Below are 19,589 nucleotides of genomic sequence, written 5' to 3' on the forward strand. Positions count from 1 at the left end.
GACGGTCTCATTCGTTAGCGGCTCACACAGGTTTTATTCGTTAGCGGTTCACACAGGCCGGGGGGGGGGGAACAGCTGTTACCCACAATGCCCTGTGCACCAAGATGGCCGCCGCTGTGGGGCAGCTCCCCCACGCGTGGGGCAGGCCGGGCTGGGGGGTCACAGGGGCTCGTACCGCAGGAGGCCCGCGAAGCAAAGCACTGTGGGAAGGAGGGGGTGCTGTGGGGCGGGGGGGTGCCGTGGGGCGGCGTTGCCATGGGGCAGCAGTGACGCCGTGGGGCAGCGGCGTCGCCGTGGGGCTCAGTCGTCCCACTCGTCGTCCTCGTCCTCCTCGGCGTCCTCGGCCTCGTCTGGGGGGGGGAAGATGGGGGGTGAGCGGGGTTGGGGGGCCGGGGGGGCACGGGGGCGGCCCCCTGAGTGTGGGGCAGCCCCCCAAGTGTGGGGCAGCTCACCGGAGGAGTGGATGGCCTTGCTGCGCTTCTGCATGACCTGCATGAGGGCCCCCACCAGCCCCTCGGGGGGCTGCCCCACGGCGCCCGCCTCGGGGCTCTCGGGGGTCTGTGGGGAGAGGGGGGATGGGTTAGTGCTGCCCCACGGCGAGCCCTGCCCCACGGCAACCCGTGCCCCACGGCGAGCCCTGCCCCACGGTGACCTGCCCCACAGTGAGCCCTGCCCCACAGCAACCCCTGCCCCATGGCAACCTACCCCACAGCATCCCTTGCCCCATGGCAACCCCCTGCCCCACGGCAACCTGCCCCATGGCAACTCCCTGCCCCACAGAAGCCCCTGCCCCATGGCAACCTGCTCCCCACCTCCCCCTGCCCCATGGCAACCTACCCACCTCCCCCTGCCCCACACCATCCCCCTGCCCCATGGCAACCTACCCCACACCATCCCCTGCCCCCCACCTCCCCCCACCCCACGGCAACTCCCTGCCCCATGGCATCCCCTACCCCACACCTCCCCCTGCCCCACAGCAACCTGCCCCACACCTGCCCCACACCTCCCCCTGCCCCACATCACGCCCTGCCCCACAGCATCCCCCCCCCCCCCCCCGCACCTTGTTGAGCTGGACGCCCTGGCGGATCTGGTCCAGCAGGGCCCCGCGGCCCGCGGTGGCCCCGCCCCCAGCTCCGGCCCCGCCCCCGGCTCCGGCCCCGCCCCCGGCTCCGGCCCCGCCCCCGGCCCAGGCCCCGCCCCCGGCGGCCGGCGGGGGGGGCGGCGGGGGTGGGGGGGGCGGCGGGGGCGGGGCGCCGCCGCGGGCGGGCGGGGCGGGGCCGCGCGGCGGGGGCGGGGCGGCGCCGGGCGGCGGGGGCGGGGCCGGGGGCGGGGCCCCGCGCGGCGGGGGCGGGGCCGGCGGCGGGGGCGGGCCGGCCCCTGGCGGCGGCGGCAGCGGCCCCTGGCGGCCGCGAGGGGGGGCGGGGCCTGGTGCAGGGGGCGGGGCCGAGGCGCCGGCGCGGCCCGGGGGGGGCGGCGGCCCTGGGGGGGGGGGAGGAGGGAACGTCAGTGGCCGGCGGGAGCCCCGCCCACGGCCACGCCCCCTGAGCGGTGGGGGGCGGAGCCTGAGGGGGCCTATGGATGCTATAATGGGGGGGCGTATGGACCCGGGGGGGGCATGGAGCCTATAATGGGGGGGGGTATGGACCCTATGGGGGGGGCATATGGATGCCATAAGGGGGGGGCTATGGAGTCTATAGTGGGGGGGGGTATGGTGGCTATAATGCCCGTGGGAGGCTGTACGGAGGCTATAATGCCTGGGGGGGGCTCCCTGTATGGAGGCTATGATGCCCAGGTGGGGTTCGTATGGTGGCTATAATGCCTGGGGGGGCTGTGTGGAGGCTATAATGCCCTGGGGGGGGCCATATGGCAGCTATAATGCCCGGGGGGAGGCCGTACGGAGTCTATAATGCCCGGGGGACTCCCCATACGTCGGCTATGACGCCCGGGGGAAGCTGTATGGAGGCTATGATGCCTGGGGGACTCCCCGTACTGCAGCTCTAACGCCCGGGGGGGGCCATATGGACTCTATAACACCCAGAGGGTGTGGTATGGACTCTATAATGCCCGGGGGGCCGTATGGAGTCTATAGGGCCCGTTATAGGGGCAGGGGGGGTGTTACCATGGTGGCACATCTGCTCCTTGACGGCCTGGGAGGGCCTGTACGGACTCTATAACGCCCGGGGGGGGGCTGTATGGATGCTATGATACCCGGGGGGGGTGCCGTATGGACGCTACGACGCCCGGGGGCCGGTATGGACCCCATAAGGGCCGTTACCGTGGCGGCGCATCTGCTCCTTGACGGCCTGCAGGCCGCCCTGGCCCTCGATGAAGTCGTAGATGAGGCGGGAGGTCTCGGCGTCGGCCAGCTGCGCCTCGCTGATGCCCGCCCGCGCAAAGAGCGCCCGCAGGTCCGGGTCCAGCTCCTGCACCTATACGGGGACGTATGGGCCCTATAGCGCCCGCCCGGGGAGGTATGGGGGCTGTGGGGCCCGCCCAGGGGGGTGCGGGGGCTGGGGGGGACGGGGCCTTGCTGATGCCCGCCCGCGCAAAGAGCGCCCGCAGGTCCGGGTCCAGCTCCTGCACCTATACGGGCACGTATGGGCCCTATAGCGCCCGCCTGAGGGGGTATGGGGGCTGTGGGGCCCGCCCGGGGGGGTGCGGGGGCCGTAGGGCCCGCGCGGGGGGGACGGGGCCTCGCTGATGCCCGCCCGCGCAAAGAGCGCCCGCAGGTCCGGGTCCAGCTCCTGCACCTATAGCGGCACGTATGGGCCCTATAGCGCCCGCCCGGGGGGGTATGGGGGCTGTGGGGCCCACCCGGGGGGGTGCGGGGGCCATAGGGCCTGCCCGGGGGGGGTTCAGAGCCTATAACGTCTGCCCGGGGGGGTTATGGGGCCTATAGCGCTCTCCAGAGGGGGGTATGGGGTCCATAGTGCCCTCCTGAGGGGCGGTATAGGCCCTATAGGACCCCCTGTGGGGGGTTATGGGGCCTATAGGATCCACCTGGGGGGGTATAGGCCCTATAGGACCCATCGTGGGGGTTATGGGGCCTATAGGATCCACCTGGGGGGGGTATAGGCCCTATAGGACCCATCGTGGGGGTTATGGGGCCTATAGGATCCACCTGGGGGGTTATAGGCCCTATAGGGCCCAGTGTGGGGGGTTATGGGGCCTATAGGATCCACCTGGGGGGGGTATAGGCCCTATAGGACCCATCATGGGGGTTATGGGGCCTATAGGATCCACCTGGGGAGGGTATAGGCCCTATAGGACCCGCTGTGGGGGGTTACGAGGCCTATAGGGCCCAGTGTGGGGGGTTATGGGGCCTATAGGGCCCGGTGCGGGGTCCATAGGGTCCCTCCCCCTATAGGGCAGGGCTGCGGCGCCTATGGGGCGACGTACGTTGAAGCCGCTGTTGGGGTCCCAGCCGATGTGGCCCACGTGCCTGGGGGGGGGGAGGTGAGGGGCTGCCCCATAGCGGGGCCCAGCCCCACACGGGCCTGCCCCATAGGGGCCCTCGAGCCACGTCCCCCCCTGCCCTGTACATCCCCCCTGCCCCATATGTCCCCCCTGCCCCACACGTCCCCCTGCCCCACACGTCCTGCTGCCCCACACATCCCCCCCTGCCCCACACGTCCCGCTGCCCCACATCCCCCAGCCCCACGTCCCCCTGCCCCACACATCCCCCAGGCCCACAAGTCCCCCTGCCCCACACTTCCCCCAGCCCCACAAGTCCCCCTGCCCCACATACGCCTGCCCCACACGTCCCTCCACCCCACATCCCCCCGCCCCAAATCCCCCTGCCCCACACATCCCCCAGCCCCACACACACCCCTGCCCCACATCCCCCAGCCCCACACACATTCCCCAGCCCCATATGTCCCCCCACATCCCCCTGCCCCACACGTCCCCCAGCCCCACACGTCCCAACATCCCCCCCCTGCCCCACACGTCCCCCCCTGCCCCACACGTCCCCCCACCCCACACGTGGGACCCACTTGAAGCCGGAGGGCGCCCCGATGTCGGCCTTGGAGAGCTTCTTGCGGCCCCGCTTGCGGGCGCCGGCCGTGGGGCCGGCCGTGGGGCCGGGGGTGGCCCCCGCCGTGGGGCTGGCTGTGGGGCTGGGCAGCCCCCGGTAGCGGCTGGCCGTGATGTCGGGGTTGGCGATGGGCACCGCCGGCACCGGGGGGGCTGCGGGGGGGGGAAGTGTGGGGCTGGGGGTGCCGTGGGGCTGGGCACCCGCTATGGGGCGGGGTGGCTCCCCATGGGGTGCTATGGGGCAGGGGGACCCCGCTATGGGGCTGGGACACCCTGCTATGGGGCAGAGAACCCACTATGGGGCAGGGATGGCCCCTCTATGGGGCACAGTGGACCTGCTATGGGGCTGGGGCACCCCTCTATGGGGCAGGAAGCCCACTATGGGGCAGGGGGGACCCCCTATGTGACAGGGGAACCCGCTATGGGGCAGGAGGGACCCCTCTATGGGGCAGGGGAATCTGCTATGGGGCAGAGGACCCACTATGGGGCAGGAGGAGCCATGCTATGGGGCTGGGACACCCCTCTATAGGGCAGAGGAACCTGCTATGGGGCAGGGGACCCACTATGGGGCAGTAGAGGCCCCACTATGGGGCTGGGACACCACTCTATGGGGAAGGCGAATCCACTATGGGGCAGAGATCCTGCTATGGGGCACAGGACCCACTATGGGGCAGGAGGAACCATGCTATGGGGCTGGGACACCCCTCTATGGGGCAGGGGAACCCACTCTGGGGCAGGGGAATCCGCTATGGGGCAGGCATGACCCCTCTATGGGGCAGGTGGGACCCTGCTATGGGGCAGGAGGACCGCGCTATGGGGCCGGGGCCCCGCTATGGGGCAGGCACTCACCACAGCCATCGCTGGCGGGCGCGGGGGGCCGGGGCAGGCTCCCACGGCGCTCTGCGATGGGGGGCAGAGGGGGGTCAGCGCCCCACGGCTGCCCCACAGAGTCCCCTCGCCCCTGCCCCCCCACGGCCTCCCTGCCCCACAGCGTGCCCCCCCACGGCCCCCCGGCTGGGGGGGACTCACCATCGGCTGTGGGGGGCGGCGGGGGTGGGAGCTGCCGCTTCTCTGCGGAGGGAAAGGGGCAAATGTGGGGCTGCCCCACGGCGTGGCAGGCAATAGGGCAGCCCCAGTGCATCGTGGGTGGCCGTGGGGCAGCCCCAGTGCACCATGGGTCACCGTGGGGCAGCCCAGCTGCAGTGGGTGTTGCCGTGGGGCAGCCCCGGTGCATTGTGGGCCACTGTGGGGCAGCCCTGATGCAGTGCGTGTCCCCATGGGGCAGCCCCAGTGCATTGTGGGTTGCTGTGGGGTAGCCCCAGTGCATTGTGGGTTGCTGTGGGGTAGCCCCAGTGCAATGTGTGTCCCCATGGGGCAGCCACGGTGCATCGTGGGTGACCGTGGGGCTGCCGTGGGTCGCTGTGGGGCAGCCCCAGTGCAGTGCGTGTCCCTGTGGGGCAGCCCCGGTGCACCGTGGGTCACTGTGGGTCGCCGTGGGGCAGCCCCGGTGCAGTGTGTGTCCCCGTGGGGCAGCCCCGGTGCACTGTGGGTCGCTGTGGGTCGCCGTGGGACAGCCCCGGCGCAGTGCGTGTCCCCATGGGGCAGCCCCGGTGCACTGTGGGTCGCCGTGGGGCAGCCCCAGTGCACCGTGGGTCGCCGTGGGGCAGCTCACCCGCCCGCTGCTGCTGCTTGCGGACCTTCTCCTCCACCAGGGCCTGGAATGCGGCCGCCTCCCCCTCGTGGGCGAAGTTCAGCCCCGCCTGCCACTCCTGCGCGGCCAATCACCGACCGGCCCCGCCCCCTGGCCCCGCCCCCCGGCCCCCAGCCCCGCCCCTGCTCCCTTAGCCCCGCCCCATGCCCCCCATGGGCCCCTTAGCCCCGCCCACCACCCTCTAAAGCCCTGCCCACACACCTGTAGCCCTGCCCATAACCCTTGGCCACGCCCATAACCCCTTAACCACGCCCACCACCCTCTTGGCCCCGCCCACACACCCTTGGCCCTGCCCACAGCCCCTTAGCCCTGCCCACTGCCCTCTAAACCCTGCCCATAACCCTTAGCCCCATCCACAACCCATTGGCCACGCCCACAACACCCCTAGCCACGCCCACCACCCTCTAAGCCCCAGCCATAACCGTTAGCCACGCCCACATCCCCATAGCCACACCCACGACCCCTTAGCCACGCCCACAGCGCCCAAGCCCAGCCCCAGCACTGAGCCCCATCCTCACCCCCCAGGCCACGCCCCCCAGAGCCATAGCCCCGCCCCCAGGCTGGATGCCCCTCCCTAACCCCCCCCACACTCTAGCCCCGCCCCTGGCTCATAGCCCCGCCCCTGGCTCGTAGCCACGCCCCCAACCCGTGGCCACACCCCCCTGCCCCCAGGCTCCTCCAGCCCTTGGCCCCGCCCGCAGCCCTTGGCCCCGCCCACAGCCACACCCCAGCCCTTGGCCACACCCCCGCCCCCGGCCCCGCCCCCGGCCCCGCCCACTCACGTCAGCGGGGAAGGTGTGGAAGAAGGGGGTGGGGGCGGCGTAGCCCATGTGGGCCCGGAGCTCCTGCTCCCAGCACAGGCACCCGCCCTGCGCAGGACGCCGGCGTCCCCCCCCGCCCGGACACCCGGACGCCGGGGCCCCTCCACCCCCCCCCACGCCTGGGCCCCCTCCCACCCTCCTGAGCCCCCGCCCGGACTCCTGGGCCCCCTCTGCCCCCATTGTGGCCCCCGCCCTGGACTCCTGGGCCCCCACCCGGACTCCTGGGCCCCCACCCAGACTCCTGGGCCCCCTCTGCCCCCATTGTGGCCCCCGCCTGGACTCCTGGGCCCCCTCCCGGACTCCTGGGCCCCCTCTATCCCCATTGTGGCCCCCGCCCGGACTCCTGGGCCCCCTCTCCCCCCATTGTGGCCCCCCGCCCGGACTCCTGGGCCCCCACCCGGACTTCTGGCCCCCTCCCGGACTCCTGGGCCCCCTCTATCCCCATTATGGCCCCCCCCGGACTCCTGGGCCCCCTCCCGCCCCCACCCCGACTCCAGACCCCCCACCCGCCCCCCTCCCGGACTCCTGGGCCCGCCCCCAGCCTCCTGGGCTCCCTCCCGGACTCCTGCCCCCCCCCGCCGGGACTCCTGGGCCCCCTTTCCCCCCATCGTGGCCCCCCCCCCGGACTCCTGGGCCCCCTGCATCCCCATCGTGGCCCCCCCCGGACTCCCGCCCCCCCCCCGCCCGGACGCCGGGGCCCCCCGGGGGCTCACGCGCAGGTCGTAGAGGCGGATGAAGTAGGAGCGGCGGGCGCTGTCCTTGACCAGGCAGGCGACGCCGCAGCCCCGCCGGGCCCAGGCCGCCCCCCCCGGCCCCCCCGCCGCCGCCAGCAGCTGCACCACCGCCGTCGCCAGCGCCTGCCCCACAGCGCCCCACACCGCTGCCCCACAGCGCCCCAGCGCGGGGGGGGGGCTACAGCGGGACCCCCCCGAGCCCCCCAACACCCCCCCCGGGTGCCCCCAAATCCCCTCCGGGACCTCCCAGACCCCCCCAGAGCCTCCCAACCCCCCCCCGGGTGCCCCCAAATCCCCCCCAGGACCCCCCCAGGACCCCCAAATCCCCCCCAGACACCCAAATCCCCCCCACACCCCCCAAATGCCTCCTAGGGCCCCCCGGGACCCCCTGAGGGTCCCCCGGGACCCCCCCAGACCCCCCCAGGGGCCCCCAAATGCCCCCCAGCACCTCAAATCCCCCCCAGGACCCCCCAGAGCCCCCCCAATCCCCCCCAGGTGCCCCCAAATGCCCCCCAGGACCCCCCCAGACCCCCCCCCAGGGGCCCCCAAATCCCCCCCAGCACCTCAAATCCCCCCCAGGACCCCCCAGAGCCCCCCCGATCCCCCCAAATCCCCCCCCAGGGGCCCCCAAATGCCCCCCAGGACCCCCCCAGACCCCCCCCAGGGGCCCCCAAATCCCCCCCAGCACCTCAAATCCCCCCCAGGACCCCCCAGAGCCCCCCCAATCCCCCCCCAGGGGCCCCCAAATGCCCCCCAGGACCCCCCCAGACCCACCCAAATGCCCCCCAGGACCCCCTGGGCCCCCCCAAAACCCCCCTGCATCTCCCCCAATTCCCCCCCAGACACCCCCATATCCCCCCCCAGACCCCAAATCCCCCCCCGGGGGCCCTGCAGACCCCCCCCAGGACCCCCCCAGGACCCCCCCCGGGGCTCACCACGCATTTGCGGCCCAGCAGCTCGAAGAGGCGCAGGTTCTCCTGCTGCCCCAGCAGCTCCGAGGGGACGTTGTCGGGCGCCGGCGCCCCCCCCCGCCCCCCCCGGCTCATCCCCCCCCCCCGCCCGGACGCCTGGGCCCTTCCGCACCCCCCCCCCCCTCAACCCCGGCCGCCACCGGCTCCCGGCCCGGACGCCTGGGCCCCTCGCGGGCGGAGGTCGTGGTCAGGGGGGGAAATGGCCCCCCCCCTCCGGCACCCGGATGCCTGGGCCCCCCCCTCTACGCCGAGCTGGGGTCCCCCCCCTGCCCGGACGCCTGGGTCCCTCGCCCGGACGCCTGGGCCCCGCGCGCAGGCCTCTTCCGCTCGGCGGGCCCGGAAGCGCCCGCGTCACCTCCGCGCTGGGGTGAACTGGGAGGGCGCTGGGGTGAACTGGGGCGGACTGGGAGGGCGCTGGGAGCTGCCAAGGCCCAGCCCCCTCCCGCCTGGTGGGGGCCCAGGTGTCTGGGCGCCTTGGTTTCCCCCCCAGCGGAGCCCCACTTCCACCCCAGTCCATACTGGGGCCTTCCCAGTCCATACTGGGGCCATCCCCGTCTGTACTGGGGCCATCCCAGTCCGTACTGGGACCCCATCCCCTTCCCAGTCCACGCCAAGCCTCTCTAGTCCCAGCCTCCTCCCAGTATGGACTGGAACCCCCCCCAGCCCCTTCCCAGTCCATACTGGGATCCCCCAGGCCCTCCCCAGTACAGACTGGGACCTCCACACTCTCCCCGGTACGGACTGGGATCCCCCCAGCCCCTTCCCAGTCCATACTGGGAGCCCTCAAGCCCCTTACCAGTACGGACTGGGACCCCCAGCCCCTCCCCAGTTCAGACTGGGAGCCTCTGAAGTCAGACATGGGCGTCAGGTTTATTCGCGTCTTCGGCACCTCACGGCCCCCGGACGCCTGGGCCCCTCCCGGCAGGGTGGGGGGGGCAATAAATAAGGGGGGGAGCGGGAAGGCACCGGGTGGGGGGGGCACTGGGCTGTACTGGTCCATACTGGGAGGACCCAAGGCCACGGGGGGAGTGAAAAGGTCCCAGTGGGGGCGCCCTACCGGTCCGTACTGGTCCATACTGGGAGACACAAGGCCACGCGGATGAGCAGCTTCCAGTCGAGACATCGTACTGATCCGTACTGGTCCATACTGGGACAGTCCCAAGGCCACGTGGGTGAGCAGTTCCCAGTTGCGATGCCGTACTGGTCCATACTGGGACGAGGCAAGGCCACGCGGGTGAGAAGTCCCAATTCGGATGCCGCACTGGTCCATACTGGTCCGTACTGGTGCAGCCCAAGGCCATGTGCAGGACATGATCCCAGTCAGGCTTCCAGACCTTCACTGGTCCATACTGGGGCAGCCCAAGGTGACGTGGAGGCCATACTGGTCCGTACTGGTCCATGCTGGGATGCTCCGCAGGCAACGTAGAGAGCAGGCAGGGGGACACTGGGCTATACTGGGCCATACTGGGGGCTGCTGGCCTATCTATATGTCCCCATGGGTGCCTACAGGGTCCCTATGTTGGTCTATAGGTATCCAAGGGGGATCTATAGGGTCCCCACAGGTCTCTATGGGTCCCCAAGGTGTCTATGGGTCTCCAAGGGGGATCTATAAGGTCCCTGTGGGTCCCCGGGGTGTCTATGGGTCCCCCGGGGGGACCTATGGCTCCCCACAGGTGCCTAAAGAGTCTTTATGTTAGTCTGTAGGTCCCCAGGGAGATCTATAGGGACCCCAGGGATGCCTATGGCTCCCCATAGGTGTCTCCAGGGTCCCTCAGCTGATCTATGGGTCCCCTGGGGGCTCTATAGGGTCCCCAGGGGCCTCTATGTCTCCCCACGGGCATTTCCAGGGCTTCTGAGGGGCTCTATAGGGTCCCCAGTGGTGTCTATATCCCCCTATGGGTGTCTCTGGGGTCCCTCAGCTGGTCTATGGGTCCCCAGGGGGATCTATAGGGTCCTGAGAGCCTTGATGTCTCCCCACGGCCACCTCCAGGGTCCCTCAGCTGGTCTATAGGGTCCCCAAAGGCCTCGATATCTCCCCAAAACCACCTCCAGGGTCCCTCAGCTGCTCTATGGGTCCCCAGGGGGATCTATAGGGTCCCAAGAGCCTCCAAGTCTCCCCACAGGCCCTCTGCAGTCCCTCAGCTGGTCTATAGGTCCCCAAAAGCCTTAATATCTCCCCAAAACCATCTCCAGGGTCCCTCAGCTGGTCTATGGGTCCCCTCAGGAGCTCTATAGGGTCCCCAAAGGCCTTGATGTCTCCCCAAAACCATCTCTGGGTCCCTCAGCTGGTCTATGGGTCCTCAGGAGCCCTATAGGGTCCCCAAGGGCCTCGATGTCTCCCCAAAATCACCTCCAGGGTCCCTCAGCTGGTCTATGGGTCCTCAGGAGCTCTATAGGGTCCCCAAGAGCCTTGATGTCTCCCCAAAACCACCTCCGAGGTCCCTCAGCTGGTCTATGGGTCCCCTCAGGAGCTCTATAGGGTCCCCAGAGGCCTCCAAGCCTCCCCACAGCCATCTCCAGGGTCCCTCAGCTGGTCTATGGGTCCTCAGGAGCTCTATAGGGTCCCCAAGGGCCTCCAAGTCTCCCCACGGCCACCTCCAGGATCCCTCAGCTGGTCTATGGGTCCCCTCAGGAGCTCTATAGGGTCCCAAGATCCTTGATGTCTCCCCAAAACCACCTCCGAGGTCCCTCAGCTGGTCTATGGGTCCCCTCAGGAGCTCTATAGGGTCCCCAAAGGCCTTGATGTCTCCCCAAAACCATCTCTGGGTCCCTCAGCTGGTCTATGGGTCCTCAGGAGCCCTATAGGGTCCCCAAGGGCCTCGATGTCTCCCCAAAATCACCTCCAGGGTCCCCCAGCTGGTCTATGGGTCCCCTCAAGAACTCTATAGGGTCCCCAAGAGCCTTGATGTCTCCCCACGGGCACCTCCGAGGTCCCTCAGCTGGTCTATGGGTCCCCTCAGGAGCTCTATAGGGTCCCCAGAGGCCTCCAAGCCTCCCCACAGCCATCTCCAGGGTCCCTCAGCTGGTCTATGGGTCCTCAGGAGCTCTATAGGGTCCCCAAGGGCCTCCAAGTCTCCCCACGGCCACCTCCAGGATCCCTCAGCTGGTCTATGGGTCCCCTCAGGAGCTCTATAGGGTCCCAAGATCCTTGATGTCTCCCCAAAACCACCTCCGAGGTCCCTCAGCTGGTCTATGGGTCCCCAGAGGGATCTATAGGGTCCCCAAGAGCCTCGATGTCTCCCCACGGGCATCTCCAGGGTCCCTCAGATGGTCTATAGGGTCCCCAGGAGCTCTATAGGGTCCCCAAAGGCCTCAATGTCTCCCCAAAACCACCTCCGGGTCCCTCAGCTGGTCTATGGGTCCTCAGGAGCTCTATAGGGTCCCCAAGGGCCTCCAAGTCTCCCCACGGCCACCTCCAGGGTCCCTCAGCTGGTCTATGGGTCCTCAGGAGCTCTATAGGGTCCCAAGATCCTTGATGTCTCCCCAAAACCACCTCCGAGGTCCCTCAGCTGGTCTATAGGGTCCTCAGGAGCCTTGATGTGTCCCCAAAACCACCTCCGGGTCCCTCAGCTGGTCTATGGGTCCCCAGAGGGATCTATAGGGTCCCAAAGAGCCTCGATGTCTCCCCACGGGCATCTCCAGGGTCCCTCAGCTGGTCTATAGGGTCCCCAGGAGCCCTATAGGGTCCCCAAAGGCCTCGATGTCTCCCCAAAACCACCTCCGGGTCCCTCAGCTGCTCTATGGGTCCCCAACAGCCTCGATGTCTCCCCAAAACCACCTCCGAGGTCCCTCAGCTGGTCTATGGGTCCTCAGGAGCTCTATAGGGTCCCCAACGGCCTCGATGTCTCCCCAAAACCACCTCCGGGTCCCTCAGCTGCTCTACGGGTCCCCAAAGGCCTCGATGTCTCCCCAAAACCACCTCCGGGTCCCTCAGCTGCTCTGTGGGTCCTCAGGAGCCTCGACGTCTCCCCACGGGCACCGCCGGGGTCCCCGCAGGCGCCCCCCCGGCGGGGGGGGGGCCCTCAGGGGTCGGGGGCCCCGTGGGGGCCGCCGCGGCCGCCCCAGCCCTCGAGGTAGCGGGCGAAGAGGGCCTTGGCGCGGTGGAGCACGCGGGGCAGGTCGTGGCGGCGCACCAGGCGGTCGAAGTGCATGGCCACCTCGTTGTAGTCGCCGGCGCGCGCCATGACGGCCTGCCGCTGCTCCAGCAGCATGGCCAGGCACACGAAGAGCAGGAAGGGGTTGCCCTGGCCCAGCTCCTCGGGCGGCGGCAGCGGCGCCCCGTCGTCCTCCACGCCCACCTCCTCTTCCTCCGATGAGGACGACGACGACGACGAGGAGGAGGAGGAGGAAGAGGCCTCCCAAGCCCACGGGCCGGCCCAGGGGTCGTCGGGCATCTCCGCGGGGTCGGCGGCGGCGGCGGCGAGGGCTCCGCCGAGCTGCTGAGGGACGTCAAGGTCTTCGTCAACCTTCCGAGGGACGTCAAGGTCTTGGCCGAACGCCTTGGAAACATCAAGGTCTTGGCCGAACTCCTTGGAGACGTCTGGGTCTTTGGTAGCTTCCTTGGGGACGCTGAGGGCTTCACCAAGCTCCTTGGGGACACCGAGGTCTTGGCCAACCTCCTTGAAGACGTCCGGGTCTTGGGCAGCTTCCTTGGGGACGCTGACGTCTTGGCCGAGCTCCTTGGGGACGTTGAGGTCTTGGTTGACCTCCTTGGGGATGCTGAGGCCTTCGCCAAGCTCCTTGGGGACGCCGAGGCCTTCACCAAGCTCCTTGGGGACGCCGAGGCCTTCGCCAAGCTCCTTGGGGACGCCGAGGCCTTCGCCAAGCTCCTTGGGCTTCCGGTCGAGCTCCTTGGGGACGCCGAGGTCTCGTCCCACCTTCTGGGGCCCTTCGGGGTCTTGGCCAACGTTGTTGGACGCGTCGAGGTCTCGGTCGACCTGGGGGACGCTGAGGTCTGGGCCGACTTCCTTGAAGGCTCCAACCTCCTCGAAGACACCCGGCTCCCGGCCAATCTCCTCGAAGACACTCGGCTCCCGGCCAATCTCCTCGGAGCTGCCGGGGTCTTGGCCGAGCTCCTTGGGCGCGTTGACGTCTCCGTCGGCCTCCTTGGGGACGCCGGGTCCCCCCGTGGCCTCCCTGGCGAGCTGGGGACCCTCCGGGCCGTCTCGGGACACCTGGAGACCCTCCGTGACCCCTCGGGTGACCGTGGCACCAGCCGGGACCTCCGGCTCCGCCCCGCCGTTCCGGGAGACCTCGGGACCACCCGGCGCGTCTTCGGAGACCTTCGGATCCTCCCGCGCGCTTGAGGGAACCTCGGCGGCGTCCCGGGCGGCCTGGGAGACCTTGAGGCTCTCTCGGACGTCGGTGGAGATGCCTGGATCCTCTCGGGCGTCTTTGGACACCTTGGGATCCTCCTGGAAGTTCTTGGGGCTTTTAGGATCTTCTTGGATCCTCCTGGAGCTTCTGGGATCCTCTTGGAGGTTTGTGAAGCTTTTGGGATCATCTTGGAGGTTCTTGGGGCTTTGGAGAGCCTCTTGGAGCTCCCTCGAGCTTTTGGGATCCTCCTGGAGCTTCTTGGGGCTTTTCGGATCCACTTGGATCCCCCTGGAGCTTCTGGGATCCTCTTGGAGGCTCTTGGGACTTTTTGGATCCTCTTGGAGCTCCCTGGAGCGTTTGGGATCCTCTTGGAGCTTTCCAGAGCTTTCGGGATCCTCCTGGAGCTTTGTGGAGCCTTCGGGATCCTCCTGGAGCTTTCCAGAGCTTTCAGGATCCTCCTGGAGCTTTCCGGAGCCTTCGGGATCCTCCTGGAGCTTTCCGGAGCCTTCAGGATCCTCCTGGAGCTTTCCGGAGCTTTCCGGATGCTCCCGGAGGCTCCCGGAGCTCTGGGGCTCCCGCGGGCCGCCCCGGGGGCCGCCGAACCCCGCCGCGTCGCCTCCGGGCTCCTCCCGGGCGGCCTCCCCCTCCGCGGCGCGGTCGCCGTTGCGGCATCGGCGGGGCAGGCGCGGGCGGAGGCCGCGGCGGTCGCGGCGGCGGCGGTGGCGGGGGCGCAGCGGGGGGCCCAGCAGGGGCACGCCGGCGGCGGGGGGCGGCGGGGCGGGCGGCAGCGAGCTCCAGGTGATCTCGAGCAGGCGCAGGGCGTCCTCGAAGGCGAACTCGCGCTTGAGCTCCAGCAGCAGCCAGCGGTAGCAGAAGAGCAGGTCGTGGGCGCCGCGGGCCGCCAGGAAGGCCCAGAAGGGCGGGTCGGCGCGGCGCAGCAGCCGCCGCAGGTGCCCGAAGGCCCGCGCCAGCCCGCGGCCGCCGGGGCGGAAGCGGGGCGCCAGGCGCCGCATGAGGGCGCAGAAGCAGACGAAGGCCTGCGCCTCGTCGTCGAGCACGGCGAGCAGCGGCGCCGCCACGTCCGACATGCCCTGGCAGTAGGAGAGGCGCGGGTGGGCCAGGGCGAAGGTGGTGAGCAGCGCCTGCAGCGCCGCCAGGTGCGGGTGCCCCTCCTCGGGGCCCCCGAAGTAGGGGTGCCCGCGGTCGGTGCGCACCACGTCCTTGCGCACGGCGGCCGCCACCAGCGCCAGCTCCCCGGGGGCCGCCCGGGCCGCCAGCCGCCCCTGCAGCGCCCGGTACTCGGCCGCCTTGCGCCGCAGGTGCGCCAGGCGCTCCTGGCCCGAGAGCCCCGCCGGGAAGACGTTGAGCAGGTAGCGCCACACCACCTGCGCGGGGACACGGTCGGGGGGGGGGCGTGAGCCGGGGGGCGGCTGGGGGGCTGCGGGGAGGGAGGGGGGGCCGCAAGGGGTGCCGGGGGGCGGTTGGGGGGCTGCGGGGAGGGAGGGGGGGCCGCGAGGGGCGCCGGGGGGCGGTTGGGGGGCTGCGGGGAGGGAGGGGGGGCCGCGAGGGGTGCCGGGGGGCGGTTGGGGGGCTGCGGGGAGGGAGGGGGGGCCGCGAGGGGCGCCGGGGGGCGGTTGGGGGGCTGCGGGGAGGGAGGGGGGGCCGCGAGGGGCGCCGGGGGGCGGTTGGGGGGCTGTGGGGAGGGAGGGGGGGCCGTGGGGGGGGGCCGTGGGGCGGTTGGGGGGCCGCAGGAGGAGCCGCGGGGGGACGCCGGGGGGCGGTTGGGGGCCGCAAGGACGAGGGGGGGCCGTGAGGGGCGCCGGAGGGTGCTTGGGGGGCGGCTGGGGGGCTGTGGGGAGGGAGGGGGGGCCGTGAGGGGCGCCGGGGGGCGGTTGGGGGGCCGCAAGGACAAGGGGGGGCCGTGAGGGGTGCCGGGGGGTGCTTGGGGGGCGGCTGGGGGGCCACAGGGAGGGAGGGGGGGCCGTGAGGGGCGCCGGGGGGCGGTTGGGGGGCCGCAGGGGGAGTCGTGGGGGGACGCCGGGGGGCGGTTGGGGGGCCGCAAGGACGAGGGGGGGCCGTGAGGGGCGCCGGGGGGGGCTTGGGGGGCGGCTGGGGGGCTGCGGGGAGGGAGGGGGGGCCGCGAGGGGCGCCGGGGGGCGGTTGGGGGGCCTCAAGGACGAGGGGGGGCTGTGAGGGGGCGCCGGGGGGTGGCTGGGGGGGTCATGAAAGGTGCCAAGGGGTGGCTGGGGGGGCCGTGGGGAGGCAGGGGGGGCCGCAGGGGGCCATGGGGAGGCAGGGGGGGCCGTGAGGGGTGGCGGGGGGTGGTTGGGGGGCTCTGAAGGGGCGCTGGGGGGCGGTTGGGGGGCCGCAGGGCAGCTGGGGGGGCCGTGGGGGGCACCGGGGGGCAGTTGGGGGTCCGCAGGGCAGCTGGGGGGGCCGCGAGGGGCGCCGGGGGGCGGTTGGGGGGCCGCAAGGACGAGGGGGGGCCGTGAGGGACGCCGGGGGGTGCTTGGGGGGCGGCTGGGGGGCCGCAGGGAGGGAGGGGGGGCCGCGGGGCAGTTGGGGGGCCGCGGGGAGGCCATTGGGGGGGGGGGGCAGGCCATGAGAGGCAGCTCAGGGGCGGTTGGGGGGCCACGGGGAGGGAGGGGGGGCCATAAGGGGCACCGGGGGGCAGCTGGGGGGGCCGCAGGGGGCACCGGGGGTCCGCGGGGAGGCGGGGGGGGCCGCGGGGGGCACCGGGGGCCGCAGGGGGCCGCAGGGAGGGAGGGGGGACCGTAAGGGGCACCGGGGGCAGTTGGGGGGCCGCAGGGAGGGAGGGGGGCCGCGGGGGGCACCAGGGGTCTGCGGGGAGGCAGGGGGGGCCGCGGGGGGCACCGGGGGCCCACAGGGAGGCAGGGGGGGCTCTGGGGGGCACCGGGGGTCCGCGGGGGGGTGCCGGGGGGGCCGCACCTTGCGCAGGCCGGGCTCCACGCCGCCGTGGTAGACGTGCAGGCGGAGCTCGCGGGGCCGGGCCAGGCGCCCGCCGGGGCCCAGGTAGCTGCGCAGGTCGGCGTCGCCCAGCGGGGCCCGCGGGGGGGCGGCGGCGGGGGGGACGACGGCGGCAGCGAGGAGGAGGAGGAGGAGGAGGAGGAAGAGCCCTCGGGCCAGGCCAGCGCCGCCTGCGCCCGCGCCAGCGTCCGGCCCACCTGCGCGGGGGGCGGCTGGTGAACCCATGGCACGGGGGGGGCACTGGGAAAGCTTGGGGGGGTACTAGGAGGGGCTGGGGGGCACTGGGAGGGGTCAGAGGAGCCCTAGGAGGGACTGGGGGGGCACTGGGAGCTGTTGGGGGGGCACTGGGAAAGCTTGGGGGGGTACTAGGAAGGGCTGGGGGGCACTGGGAGGGGTCAGAGGAGCCCTAGGAGGGACTGGGGGGCACTGGGAGCTGTTGGGGGGGCACTGGGAAAGCTTGGGGGGGTACTAGGAAGGGCTGGGGGGCACTGGGAGGGGTCAGAGGAGCCCTAGGAGGGACTGGGGGGGCACTGGGAGCTGTTGGGGGGGCACTGGGAAAGCTTGGGGGGGTACTAGGAGGGGCTGGGGGGCACTGGGAGGGGTCAGAGGAGCCCTAGGAGGGACTGGGGGGGCACTGGGAGCTGTTGGGGGGGCACTGGGAAAACTTGGGGGGGTACTAGGAGGGGCTGGGGGGCACTGGGAGGGGTCAGAGGAGCCCTAGGAGGGACTGGGGGGGCACTGGGAGCTGTTGGGGGGGCACTGGGAAAGCTTGGGGGGGTACTAGGAGGGGCTGGGGGGCACTGGGAGGGGTCAGAGGAGCCCTAGGAGGGACTGGGGGGGCACTGGGAGCTGTTGGGGGGGCACTGGGAAAGCTTGGGGGGGTACTAGGAGGGGCTGGGGGGCACTGGGAGGGGTCAGAGGAGCCCTAGGAGGGACTGGGGGGGCACTGGGAGCTGTTGGGGGGGCACTGGGAAAGCTTGGGGGGTACTAGGAAGGGCTGGGGGGCACTGGGAGGGGTCAGAGGAGCCCTAGCAGGGACTGGGGGGACACTGGGAGCACTGAGAGGTATCGGAGGGGCCCTGGGACAGTTTGAAGGAGCATAGAGAGCTACTGGGGGGCACTGGGAGCTGTTGGAGAGGAACTGGGAGCACTGGGTGGTGTCGCAAGAGCCCTAGGACAGTTTGTGGGGGCACTGGGAGCTATTGGGGGGCACTGGGAGCACTGGGAGGCATTGGAGGGACCCTAGCAGGATTTGGGGGGGCACTAATAGGTGTTGGGGAGCACTGGGAGCACTGGGAGCACTGGGAGGTGTCCTGGGGACACTGAGAGATGTCACAGGAACACTGGGAGGGCCCGGGGGGGAACTAAGAGCACTGGGAGATCCTGGCGGGGAACTGGGAGCACTGGGAGGTCCTCGGTGGGGCACTGGGAGCACTAGGAGGGCCCGGGGGGGTACTGGGAGCACTGGGAGGGGGCGGGGCACCCACCTGGGCCAGCAGGGCCTGGGTGAAGGGCAGGGCGGCAGCCAATAAGGAGCGGCGCTCGGGCCCGGGCGGCTCCGCCCCCGCCGCCTCCCGCGGGCTGATGATGTCCCAGTCCTCCAGCAGCGGGCCTGGGGGGGGGGGGGGGGGAGGCCCGGACGCCTGGGCCCTGCTCCGACACCCCCCCCAGGAGCCCCCCACGACGCCCAGACGCCTGGGCCCCTGCCCACAGCCCCCCCCAGGAGCCCCCCGCGACACCCCCGGGGCTCCCGGACGCCTGGGCCCCCGCCCTGATGTCCCCCACAACACCCCCGGACGCCTGGGCCCCCCCTCCCCACCCCCAAAGGCAAGACACGACTCCCCCCGGACGCCTGGGCCCCCCAATCAACCCCCAAGGAGAAGACATGATTCCCCCCAGACTCCTGGGCCCCTGGGCGACGGGGGTGGGGCTCTCCCGGACGCCTGGGCCCCCCCAGCCAACCCCCAAGGGCATTGTATGGCTCCTCCCGGACTCCTGGGCCCTGAGACAATGTGGACAAGGCCCCCCCCAGATGGCTGGGCCCCCCCAGCCCACCCCGAAGCGGACGACATGACTCTCCCCGGACACCTGGGCCCCCCCGGCCAACCCTCAAGGGGGTTGTGTGGCTCCCCCCGGACTCCTGGCCCCGTGGTGATGGGGACGGGGCCCTCCCGGACGCCGGGGCCCCGGGGGGGGGGCACTCACTGTCGTCGGGGGGGCGCACGTCGAGGCGCAGGCGCAGGGCGGGCTTGGCGGCGGAGGCGAAGGCGGCCGCCAGGTCGCTGTCGCTGGCCAGCGGCGCGAAGCTCTCGTTGCCCCGGCGGTCGCGCGCCGCGAAGCTCACCGCGAAGCTCTTCTTCCTGCCCGCGGGCCCAGGCGTCCGGGCGGGCCCAGGCGTCCGGCAAACCCCCCCCCCACAGAGAGCCCCCTCCCAGCACCCCAGGGGACCCCGGTGTCTGGGTGGGCCCAGGCGTCCGGGCAACCAACGCCCTCCCCCACCAGGGAGCCCCCTCCCAGCACCACAGGGGGCCCAGGCGTCCGGGGAACCCCCCCTCCCCCGCCCACCTCTTCACCCAGAGGCCCCGGTGTCTGGGGAACCGACCCCCCCCCCCCATGGGGATCCCCCCTTGGTTCACCCAGGGGGCCCAGGCATCCAGGCAGCCCACCTGCCCCCCCACCTCTTCACCCCAGGGGGCCCAGGACTCTGGGTAACCAACCCCCCACCCCGAGCAGCCCAGGTGTCCAGGGGAGGAGCCTAGGCACCCGGGGGAGGGGCCCAGCCACTCAGAAAGGACCCGGGAGGCACCCAAACATCCAGGGGAGGGGCCCAGGTGTCCGGGGGAGGGATGCAGCCACTCAAAAAGCACCAATGAGGGGCCCAGGTGTCCGAGGGAGGGGCCCAGGAGTCCAAGGGAGGGGCCCCGGCGCGCGGGGCTCACCCCTGCAGGTCGAAGGCGCGTGCCAGGATGTGCTGCAGCACGTCCAGCGACGTGATCTGCGGGTCCACGGCGAA

At 71.6% G+C, this 19,589-nt stretch overlaps 2 protein-coding genes across 2 annotated transcripts in view; both read right to left on the reverse strand.

Moving 5' to 3' along the window:
* Positions 1-7: 7 nt before the first annotated feature.
* WAS (WASP actin nucleation promoting factor) lies at positions 8-8,347 on the reverse strand. Its single transcript, XM_064503410.1, has 13 exons — positions 8,237-8,347; positions 7,281-7,424; positions 6,529-6,615; positions 5,708-5,804; positions 5,065-5,106; positions 4,885-4,935; positions 3,996-4,188; positions 3,400-3,442; positions 2,276-2,429; positions 1,355-1,479; positions 1,061-1,183; positions 453-558; positions 8-350 (listed from the first exon to the last, which is right to left on the reverse strand). The coding sequence occupies exons 1-13, from the start codon at positions 8,345-8,347 to the stop codon at positions 301-303; spliced, it is 1,326 nt and encodes a 441-aa protein (XP_064359480.1). The 3' UTR covers positions 8-300.
* A 776-nt stretch (positions 8,348-9,123) lies between these two features.
* TBC1D25 (TBC1 domain family member 25) overlaps positions 9,124-19,589 on the reverse strand; it is a 12,829-nt gene continuing 2,363 nt past the window's right edge. Inside the window, exons 4-9 of the mRNA XM_064503411.1 lie at positions 19,516-19,588; positions 18,782-18,936; positions 18,064-18,188; positions 16,719-16,773; positions 16,538-16,671; positions 9,124-14,973 (exon numbers count right to left, since the gene is read on the reverse strand). Of these exons, the coding sequence (XP_064359481.1) occupies positions 12,295-14,973; positions 16,538-16,671; positions 16,719-16,773; positions 18,064-18,188; positions 18,782-18,936; positions 19,516-19,588 (3,221 nt within the window). The 3' untranslated portion in view covers positions 9,124-12,294. The remainder of the gene's footprint in view (positions 14,974-16,537; positions 16,672-16,718; positions 16,774-18,063; positions 18,189-18,781; positions 18,937-19,515; position 19,589) is intronic.

The sequence above is a fragment of the Dromaius novaehollandiae genome, chromosome 37 (assembly GCF_036370855.1).
Source record: "Dromaius novaehollandiae isolate bDroNov1 chromosome 37, bDroNov1.hap1, whole genome shotgun sequence".
NCBI classification, from domain to species: domain Eukaryota; kingdom Metazoa; phylum Chordata; class Aves; order Casuariiformes; family Dromaiidae; genus Dromaius; species Dromaius novaehollandiae.

What these genes read in the sequence shown, in the direction of transcription:
- WAS (XM_064503410.1), bottom strand. Translation starts at nt 8,347, where the DNA reads ATGAGCCGGGGGGGGCGGGGGGGGGCGCCGGCGCCCGACAACGTCCCC. An exon ending in GGAGCAGATGCGCCGCCACG is followed by an intron (nt 1,480 to 2,275) that starts GTAACGGCCCTT and finishes CCCCCCCCCCAG; the next exon opens with GGCCGCCGCCCCCCCCGGGC. An exon ending in CCGGCCCGCCCCCGCCGCCG is followed by an intron (nt 1,184 to 1,354) that starts GCCCCGCCCCCG and finishes GGGGCCTGGGCC; the next exon opens with GGGGGCGGGGCCGGAGCCGG.